Here is an 11,497-nt window from a genome sequence, read left to right as displayed (position 1 = left end):
AATGTGGACCTGTTCAGTTGAACACGAAGCTATTCTATTGCCTGTGCATGCTAATAGGTTAAATATGCCATCGACTAAAATAGAATATAATTTTTCTGCCCGTCAGTATACACCGCTGCAATCAATAGATGTCGTAAATAATCATTTTTGAAATTGGATCATTATTATTTTGGACACGGACACACAAGGTATCCCTTTAATCCCTGCCTTTTCCCTTTTGAAATCATCCGTTGACTTTATGGTTCAAATTTGCACACCTCCATATTTATACGGCTGTTTTTTTTTTTCTTTAGTAGTGGAAGCAATGATTACTACTGTATATCCTTCACAATTACCTGGTGCTGTTTATTTCTTGTTATGTAGCGTTTGCCATATTGTTGCTGCGCCAAAGCCAATATAATCCAACACTCAAACCTCCTCACACACTACAAACTACAACCCAAATTGGTCAAGTGTTTCACAAGGTAGTGGAATACTTCCCATTTGTGTCATAGTGTCAATTTTTTTTCTTATTATTATCTTTGCGATCGTTTAATATATCACACTGTGTCTGATCATTTTACATCGGGATAAATGTGGATGATTCTTTCCGTTGTTTTCACCTTTTATTTATTGAGAGTGAAGAGTTAAGTCGTAGCGACGATTGCTGAGCTGAGAATAAAGTTGTAATATTACCAGAAAAGTAAAGAAAAAGTAGTTGTAATGTGATTTTAAAAAACATGACATTACAAGAATGAAGTAATATTATGAGGACTTGTACATTTAATTTACTTGAATTTAAGTCATATTTTATGATAACTATTACAATAGTCATAATGGTAGAAAAAAAACGTACTCAAAGCCGTATTAATGAAATAAGTCTGAAAATGTATAAGGAAAACAAATGTTACACAAAAAATACAGGAACAAAGTTGCAAATTTATTAGAGAAGTAGAAAAAATATTATAATAGTGTCATAACAAGCAAAAAACAACATAATATTACAAAAATAAAGTTGTAATACGAGATGAAATGACTGCAATAAATTTGACAAGAAACAATATTACAAGAATAAAGTCATAATATTCCAAGGTAAAATGTATATTTACAAAGAAAATATTCCAAGGGAAAAAAACGTAATGTTAAGCGAAAGAAGTTGTATATGTACCTAACAAAACATTCTTTCAAAATTGGCACCATTTTTTTAGGAAAACGGAATGTTACGCAAAAGTTTTGATATTACTAGAGTAATGTTGCAATATTACAAGAAAAATATAAATCTACGAGAGTGAAGTTGGAATTTTTATGTAAAAAAATAAATCTAAGCTATAAACAGTATATACTGTGCGAAAATGTTGAGCTAAAACAAATTGTAACACTACAAAAAAGTGAGAAAAAAAGTTGTAAATCTACTTCAATAAAGCTATATTTCATACAAATATAGCATAATTTTTCAAAGCAACAATCAAATTTTTTTGCCCATGCCATGCAGGAATTTTAGACAATAAAAATCCATTTTTGTCACATTACTATAAAAGTACTTTTTCTTGTACCATTAAGAGTAGGCCACTATTTCTTGTAATATTACAAATTGATTTAAGTAACTTAAGACTTAAATTCTGTGCGATTTTTTTTTCCTTGTATAATTACCACATGCTAGTAGTATTATATATTTTTTTTAGTTCAACTTTATTCAGGTAAAAAAAAAATGTCTTAACAACTTTACTCTCATGCCAGTTTTTTTCCTGTCCACTAATAATCCACCTTAACTTCTTCCATACAGGACCTGAATAATTGTCTAAAGCCTAAAGAAATAAACGTGACAGCCACTTTAAAACACACATGCCATTTTCATTTTGTCTTTCGGCAACAAGTGTGACTTTAAAGACATTTTGTGGCATCACGTTAATTTTTCAAGCTACTTTGCCTCTCACTCAAGTCCTGTGTGTTCCGAGTATGTCGCAGCAGCTCACTGGGTGCCAGGTTTTTTTTTTCTTCATATTTTAGATTTTTCTTTGAAACATTCTTGCATATTTTATGTTGGACGATACGCCACTGAGGCTGAACGCCTGCTGGGGGGTTGGGGGGTGGTTCTTGTAGTCTAAAGAGCATGTTAAAAAAAAATAGTATTTTTGTTTCCTCTTTGATTATTTAAACTTATGTTAGGTTATGATATTTTTTTCGTACAGATTTCAATGTTTACATTTTATTTTTGTTGTATGCATGTTCAGAGTTGTTGATGTATATCCGGTGTTTTGCACACTACCACAATATTGATAGGCTTTTCTCTAATGGCACCATACTTAAATGTTAAAAAGTGCCTGATTACTTTGGAGCCAACTTGGACGTTTCAAAAACTTTTGTTGGTTGGCTTGAACATTTAAAAAAAAAAAAAAAAGCCTTGTGACTTTTTATGGTATGCGAGGGTTAGAAATTTGCAGGACAGCCAAAACTGGACATTCAGTACTCATCCACCATTCGGGAATGTTAACACAGGTTTGATGATGCGAGTGACATTCATCAGGCTCGAGTGATCGATTTAAAGATGCTGCATTGAGAGGGGAAAAAAAATTGTGAAGAAATTTTTCAGAAAGATGGAATTTTTTTTACTAAACTAGCTTTGCATTTGTCAGAAAAGTGAGGAACCGAAAATGTTGTCCTAATCGTTTTTTTAATTAAAAAGTGGTAAAAACCGTAATTTTCTTGAATTTTATATTTGAGCTGTTAAACAAGCAAAATTTTATTTTTAAATTCAAAATGTCATAATTTTTGTTTAGTTTGTTTTCATCCGAAAATGTTGTCAAAATATAATTTTTTACGTGTACATTTTTTTTAAGTTTATGAGAGATTATATTTTTAGCTAAAAAAAAAATTCAAAATATATATTTTTTTCGTGTAAGAATATTATTTTTTTAAATCCATATAGTAAGTGTTTTTACTTGAACAGCGACAATGGTAACAGTGGTTAGCATGACTACCCCCACAGTCAGGCGATCCGGGTTCTAAACTCTGACCGAACATTTCTGTATGTTCAGATTAACAGATGACCGTTAACCGTTAAATTGTCTGTAATCATAATTAAAACGAGCGTTACACAAAATGGATGCAGCCTTTTTAAAATTGCCCGATGAATGTCTCCGATCGCGTTGTCATCCTCTGACCATTTTTTTTGTATCACCTGACACCAAAATGTAGATCATCTTCATTTTACTTTTTTTTTTCTCCCCACATTTATGAATTTGTGTCATTTAGACGATTGCAGCACAAACTCGGTTACTGTTTTTTGTTTTCCCTTATAGCGTTTAAAAAAAAAAAAGAATGGCAGTGTCAGGTACCATTCCATATTAACACACTGTATATTTATAATAAAAGTATTCTGATAAAAAAAAAAGAAGCATTTTTTTGTTTATTGTTATTCCAGCTGTGATGATGTAAGAGACTCACCTCACGGTACATTAAGTCTGCAGATTTCTCACACTTATGGGTGAGTACACACTATTTCACCCCCACCCCATTTTTCACATTTAGCACATCTTTCCTGACTTTTAAGTGTTTGTTGTTGTTTTTATTTTATTTTTTAAATCCATATTTTTTATTAAATCCAGCATTACCCTAAATGTCCACTAGGTGACAGTATTGCTCTCTGAACATCTATTTGAACATGTTTTTACCTTTTATCATCAATAATTAGACTAGTTTGATAACGGATTACTTGTCAATTAATTGCTATACCTCTAGATTTCACACAGTCGAGAAGAAGCGAGTGTCTGATCAAAAAAAATCTCTCTCGCCGTCCACATTTCTTTAGTGAGTACAAAATTGTGAATTTGTGGTTGAAGGCTGAATTCGAGCTTCCAGTCATTACCACAATGACTCACAAGATGGCGGTATAGGATAGATAGATAGATAGAAAGTTACCAATTTTCTGGTCTTTTGTTCGGTTACCATGTGTCAGTCTGTTTCCTCCTTCACAGATGTGTCACAGATCAATACTTTCGTCAATAGCAGCACTCCAAATGGGCACAAAGGCAGACTGGAAGCTTGACTGGGAAGTGCTGTTCAGTATGTGAAGGGAAGGCAGACCACAATTTTGGCCTAAACCCACAAAACAGCAGCAAAAAAAACTTTTTTTCTTTCTTTCTTTTTTTTTAACCCCAAGTTAGATTGCTTGAACATTGTACTATTACAAAATGGCAAAATGATTGTCCTATGTTATACGTTTAATTGCAAGGTCAAATTATTTAGTAAAACAGGGAAAGTGTAACTTAAAAAGTTTATTATTTTGGAAAATAATGGCATTAAAAAAAAAACAATTCAGCAAATGTCTTAGCAAAAAGTCAATACAAATAATGTAATTTATTATGTGAAAAACCTAACACTCAATGGAAAAAAGTCTGCTTAGAAACATGTAATATTCCTTGGATAAAGTTGTTTTATTACGAAAACATTATGAAAAGAACATATTAAACAAAATCACACTAGATACATACAAGTCTAACATCATGTTCTGCTCCAGAAATAGTCATATTAATCTATTTTATTGCCTAATCCTGCAACCAAACAGCCAAACATGTATAAAACCCTTGCCATGAGAAAATACACAAGTTTTTGGAAAATCCTAAAATGTAACTAAGCCCCCCACCCCCCACCCACCCTCATCTTTAGCAGAAGCTCTGACCTCAATCTGAGGATTTACAAGCGCTCTTCGTGGCCATTTGCCGGATTAAACCTGCCCATATTTCGAAGTATTATTTATTTCTTCATGAAGCAGTGTGCGCGTTTATCTGGACTGTTTTCTAATTTGTCCCATCACACTGAAACAGAAAAGTAACAGTTTAGCGTCTACTGACTCAGCAGAGCTCGGGACTAGAATAGGCTCGATTCTGCCAAGAAGGACAGGATGTTTTTGTATGATTTTTATCCTGCTGCCAGTGACACACCCTTGCTCAGACTTGCTGTCAAAACAGTGCACAAGGAACATTAGAGCCCTAACCCACTAACCCTAACCCAATCCATAATAAATCACTCTTTTAAAAGAAAGGTGCCATTTTGTAATCGATTTTGGACTTAGACCATTTTTACACTCAGAGTGACTTGTGGCAGCTGTTAAAATTATAAAAATGGAGTTAGCCCACTCTGTTTCTCAGTGGCAGGGTGGACGGGGAAAGTTTTAGCATTGCAATGGATAAGGGAGCAACTGCAAACTACAGTGGGCTAATTCCTTGATGTCATTTTCAAGTCAAATGACTGGTCAAATCACGATATAGTTCCAATGATGACCTAATTTAAAAAAAAATCATAAATAAAATATTAATCGATTTGGACTTGGACCACTATTGCACTAAAGTAGTGTAGTGATTGCCGTTGGACGGCAGCTACTGTGTAAAATCTGCCAAGAGTTGCCACTTTAGCTTAATTCAGAATTAATTGGCATTGTACTGTTATTGGACCACTGAGAACTAGAGTGGGCTAACTCCATTTTAAAGTTAAGTGCGGAAATGTTAGAGAATGAGAATGATAAATGAATACTACGCTAGGCAATGTTTAGCCCCGATTTTGACATCTTGGAGTTAGCCCATTATTGCACTTTTAATCATGGGTGCCAGTGCAAGAGTCTGATAGTATAAATGTGTGCTATTCTTCATCTTTCATGAAATATTGCTAGATTTGACAGCAAGTTGGACTTGGACCATTATTTTCTAAATTAACATCACTCAAAAAAGGGTGGGAGGTGTTTGTGTATCTTAATTCAATCATTAAATTAGCAGTACGGAGACCTACAGTGGGCTAACTCCATCATTGTCCTTTTTTTTCTTTATTAAAGTGCAAAAGCAACGATAAAAAGTTGAATATTTGGACTAAGACCACTACTGCATAAAATGCTTAGCGGCAGCCATAAAGTTTAAACTACCCTCAAAAACGTGACTAAAATGGAGTTAGCCCACTGACTAAACTAAATTCGCATTCCCAGGCCAATCTTGAGCACCTGCACGCTAATTAACAGCATTCTTAGGCTAATCAGATGCATTCTCGTTCTATTACTGTTTCGAAATGCTAGAATCCAAGTAAGCCATCGGAGCATTTATTTGATACCCTACTAGTGTGTTGAATTATGAATGAGAAGTAGAGTGCCACTATTTTTTATTTTTTTAATTTGATAACCCCCCCGCCCCCAAAAATGCTTAACTGTGTGTTTCTAGAGTTTTCAAAATTGAACACAACATCTTTGGACGTGTCAATCGAGGTACCCTCCCTCCTCCATCCGCCATTATACCGCGGCCTCAATGATGAAGGTATGCGGGCTCCGAGGCAACACCCCCCCACCCCTTCCCCGAGGTCGATGGGAGAAAAACACCCCCCGTGTAGGTTTGGACGCTGCGAGGCAGGCGGGTTACCATGGCAACCGGCCCTCCACCTCCACCACAGGCCAATGGGATAAGCCTCTCGAATAAATGTTTCCGGGAAATGAGGGGGAAAAAGAGCCCCGATTTCGAGTTCATAAAGACCCCGCACAAAATAATTATTTACTCCACCAATTGCTTTGAATCTGTGTATTTTTAAAATGTTAATGAGATGTCTATCAACTAAAATTATTCCAGCTCACTTTGAGGGGAATGAGATGAGTGTTTCCGGTGTCAAGGGTCACAAAAGTGTTTGTACAGTCAGTCACATTCACTGTGTGTGTTCGTCAAGGTCACAAGTAATTTAATCACCTGAAACCTGTTATAAATCCCAGACCCTTCATCTTAACCGGATACTTCAGAGTCCCGCCAGAGTTGTGAACTTGTCAGGAGACCAGAGGAAGGATCAAAGGAAAGAAAGATGAAACAAAGTGAAAACAAGCACCAACCAGACACCACCTACCACCCACAGAGTTACAAATCCAGAATCTTTCACCATCCGCAGAAACAACTTAATTCCGACATATTAGGGAGACCTCAAGAGACCAGAGGAAAGACTAAAAGAAGGAAGGATAGATGAAGCAAAGTGAGATCCACAAATGCCAGCCTCCACTGATTCAGCGACCAGTGGGAGAAGCAAATTCTGTTTGAGTTTCAGTAGATGCTGGTGTGGTGGATCTGGCATGCATGAAAACCTCCACCAAAGAGGGGAACCGTCGATCTCGGCCCGACAAGGCAAGCACAGCCCCTTAGGGCCCCCCAGTCCATGGCAGCACCAGGGCACAACCGCCCAGGCCACGCGGGGGCCACTGGCCGGAGAGCCAACCCAGAAGATTTCTATTATTATGATTAATGTGGGTGGCACTAGGACCCTGCAACATTAGGCTGTCCACCCTCCCGTGGTTGAACTTTGCGGCGCTAGGACCTGTCGGACAGCGTGACGTTTCCTTTGTCTCCACCACTCATGGCTTCCCCCTCCTCCTCTTCCTCCTCCTCCTCCTCCTCTTCCTCCTCCTCACTCATTCCGCGTATTTCCTCCATCAGCAGCGGCCTGGATGCTCCGCTGGGCTCGAACATGGCTGTGAATCTCGCAAACAACAGACTGGCCCTGCTCACCGCCTACCAGGACGTCATCGACGAGAGCACCGACACCGACTGGTAAGTTCCCACCGGCTGCCCGGCTGAGTCCTCGCCGCTCACCTCGTACCTTGCCCGGCTTCCAACTGCGGGATGGATGCTGGTGTCTGGTGGTTCTTTTTTTTTTTTTTTGGGTGGAAGGTGCGTCGGACTGAATGCACGTCCACGGTAGAGCCCGTAGCTTTGATTGAGAAGATGTGTGTTAACTCGTAAAAGTGTGACTTTTAGGAGCTTTGCAGATCCCGATTGAGAAGCTTCTCGTCCCAGCTATGTTTGCTCTGCAGCCAGATGGGAGCAATTTGCGACTTTTTTTTTTTTAAATACAATGTCAGGCTGTGTGTATGTGAGTGTGCTTGAGATACTGATGAGCTCCTGCATCCCAAAAACGAGGGCGAGCAAGGAGAGGGGCGAGGCCAGGCAGGGAGGGGGGAAGTAAGGGGGCATCCATCGTCACTCTTTGTGGTCTTTCTTCCCTACTCAGTATACTAGCACGGCCAACTTTGTTGAACCCCTGATAACATTAAGGATAAAAAAAAAAAAAACATCTTCACACAAGTCACAAAGGCTTAAAGAGGTCACAGAAATATTTGATGTGATGACTGTGATGATTTATTGTCATGGGGTGGGGGTGGTGGGGTGTGATTCTCCTTTAACTTCAGGCTTAGTTGGATTTTTCAACCCTTTCAAGTTGTTTGTGGCAATTTTTGGCACTTCGAAATGTAGTTTTTATGGATTTCATTTGTTAAAAATGTGCAATTTAATGGTGAAATTTGTCAAAGCCTGGGAATTCCCCCCAAATTGCTAGTTAAAATCAAAATGGCCAACTTGAGACTTTTTTATGCATCCTGTTCTGATCGAGACATCAACCAGTTTCATGTCTATCTGTAGAATTGTTGTCGGCGACTAATTATATACAAAAAAATGGCCTTGTGTTAGCATATATGTGTTTGGTAATTGATCTGCTAATTCCTTGGTTACCACCATTGTTAACATTATAATTCTACTATATATTTTTGCAATGCTCCTTACCGCCACCTTTAGGGCTGGAGTGGAAAAACACTGGCCCGAAAGTAACTTATGGCCTTTAATCTTGCGTCTTACTGATACATTGGTGGTTGTCTCTGTACTCCTAAATATCTGTAAAGCAGAACACCAAAAAAGTTCTGCTAAGCGGGGCACCAAATCTTTTGTCTGCAGTATTAACGGGTCTTTTACGCAATAATGCAAGCATTCCAAATCAATCAATCAACACACAAGCATTGTTCTCGTTGTCTGGATTGAAGCCACCACTTTCATGTGTGTGATTAAATCAGATGTGACAGTTTCATGTGTTAAATCAATCGTTTGTGCCAGTATCAACAAGGCACGAGGACATTTGGAAATCTTTTGCTTTATTTACTAGCTCCCCCAAAATATGGATTGATGAGTTGTAGAAAATAGATTTTAGTCTGTTGTGTTTGTGTTTATTATTCTTCAGACGAATGAATCGCCTTTTTGGAGCCTTCAATATGCCCGAAAAGATGTGTGTTTTTAGGGGTCCCCAACGTGAACTTTGGGTTAAAAGAAAAAAGAAAAGAAAAAAGTCTCATGGATCCATGTGTGAAATTGAACAGAAAGTCAGCCATTTTAGTTTGAAGCAGCCATTTTGGGTGAATTCCATGGCTAGTACTTACATGAACTCCTACTAGGGAATTCTGCCAAATGATGCAAGTATATCCTCAACAGATGGGTAATGATAACATTTACACTTTTTGTTTGCCTATGGTATCGATTGTGGGCGGAGTCATGTCAAATAATTCTAAAGAGTTTCCGCTATGAAAAAAAAATCAGCCCTCGCCACCAGTTTCACCCGTCAACATGAAATTGGGGAGCATGTCTATTGTAACAGAATGTCCAAAAAAGTCAGCCATTTTGGTTTGAAGCCACCATTTTGTGGGGAAATTCCAGGGCATGTACATTTGTCAACCTTCAACTCGTGAATTTGATCAATTGAGCCCCAATCAGAAGCAGGTATCCCAAAAAGGAAGTCAAACTAAATTGCCCAGCTTTTTTGACCGTGCCATCTAATTTAGGTGTAAAGTTTAATAAAACATTTGGCGGATTGGCTGTTCTGTTGACAATGAGCATTGTGAGTAGATTGTTTACTCCCTCCCGCAGCGAGTGATTTGTGAATTATTTATTTCTTTAGACGGCCCGATGGAGCGGGTAACATTGGCGGAGGTCATATGTGACTTTTCAGCGGAGCTGTAGTTAAACTGTAAGCAGCTCGTCCTTGATTGTGACAAGGGAGCAGCTGGGGAACCCTGGCGGCCGACTGTAAACTACATTTCTCGCTGATTTTTAGTGTGAAACTGAAAATAGAGCCTTTCAACAGCTGGGAACATACACGTATTTTGTTTGGAGTCGATCACAAGATGGGGAAATGAGAATCGGAGCCATCTGCTTCTGGCTCTCTCCGGCCCGGAAATCGGAGGGCGTTTTTTTCATCAATCAATCGGCATCGGCACAAATTTGAAGAAGGGCGCAGACAAATTGTGCATTGCGAGGGCTTGGTTGTTCTATCGAATGTAAAAAAAGAAAGAAAGTGTTGCATTCCAAAGTGAATTACTGGCCGCGTTCCATTATAATGGAAACTGAGCAACATGTGTGCCATTCTGAACTGAACTCTATCAGCTATGAAGTGCTTCTGCTTCTTTTTTAATGGAAACTCAATAACACAATTATGTATCATACTTAAGTGACCTAACTGAACACTTTTGTGACAATGGAAACAGTAAAAATATGTTCTGCTTGCCTGGAAGACAACTGAACTAAAGCTGATATTTTTTTAGACTGACTGACTGAACGGAACTGTACTCTCAGCACTTTGGTAACCATATAAATGTGATAGAATGCTATCCATGTCCTATTCAATGGAAACACCAATAAAACTAATTTTCTCCGGTCTGGACATATTACGGCGCTTTTTTGATCAATCATTCCTCGTCACAAATTTGGAACATGGCACAGCCAGCTGTGAACTGCTCGGCTCGATTGTTCAGAATCAATACTCGTTACTATCCGTCCTTCCTTTCAATTCGTTCTGCCAGCGTTGACTCATTATCGGGTTGGATTGTGGAGCATTTTAGTAAGGACTTTGGATCTTGATTATTTTCTTTACCCCTAAGATAACAACGAACAGTTGCGTAACATGATTATAATGTTAGCATCATTCACTTTCAACTTTTGGACACAAAAATTCCATAGCAAACCAAAAAGTTTGATTAATATTCAGGGCCAAAAGGTTTGTGTTTAAAACCCCAAAAATGTGGGCGTGGCGGAGATGACGATGACGCCGGGGGCTTGAGGCCTGCCCCCGTTTTTCACACTTGATGAGATTTGAACAAAAGCAGAGACTTCCAAACACGGCTGACCCCAAACAACACGGAACACCCACCCCAATAGCCCCCCCACCGCCACCCCCTTTTGCTCCAGTAATGATACACTCATCAATGACGAGAAGGAAGGAAGCACGCCATCAATGTTGTTTTAACAGCTTATTGTAAATGTCTAACCCGAAACACTAGAGGCTTGTTGGTTAGGATTTTGACCATTTAAAATGAAAAAATAAAAATAAAACTGAGTGTACTTTTAGGATTAGCAATGATCATCTTTCTCTGTTGGTAGGCTATGACGTAATTGAATATCCTTAAATAAATCAAAATATAACACAATAAAAGTACTTATTTCTCACAACATTATTAGCTACTTCTCTGCTCTGCTCTGTGAAGTCACACCAGAGCAGAAGCGAACTGATGTTAGCCATACTAGTTGGCTAGTTAGCTGCCTCACTAGCGATGTATATCTCACAGCTGGTTGCAAACATTAATTTCAAGACAGCTTTGGTGGCATTATTGTAGCTTGATTAACATTTCTACTATTTTTTACTTCATATTTTTCTACAAAAAAATTGAAAACTGTCCATCATCCTTCCTTCAGTC

General features: G+C 38.3%; 1 protein-coding gene across 5 annotated transcripts in view; it reads left to right on the top strand.

Moving 5' to 3' along the window:
- The first annotated feature begins 7,330 nt into the window (after window positions 1–7,330).
- Window positions 7,331–11,497, top strand: part of dbn1 (drebrin 1) — a 47,318-nt gene continuing 43,151 nt past the window's right edge. For all 5 annotated transcript variants that reach the window (XM_086098911.1, XM_086098914.1, XM_086098912.1 and 2 more), the window contains exon 1: window positions 7,331–7,538. In XM_086098911.1, the coding sequence (XP_085955037.1) occupies window positions 7,345–7,538 (194 nt within the window). In that variant the 5' untranslated portion in view covers window positions 7,331–7,344. The remainder of the gene's footprint in view (window positions 7,539–11,497) is intronic.

Source organism: Leptonotus elevatus, chromosome 16, assembly GCF_054856555.1.
Source record: "Leptonotus elevatus isolate MCC_2025b chromosome 16, RoL_Lele_1.0, whole genome shotgun sequence".
In the NCBI taxonomy this organism is placed as follows: Eukaryota; Metazoa; Chordata; class Actinopteri; order Syngnathiformes; family Syngnathidae; genus Leptonotus; species Leptonotus elevatus.
Note: the sequence above shows the minus strand (reverse complement) of the source record. Positions and strands in the feature narration are given on the sequence as shown.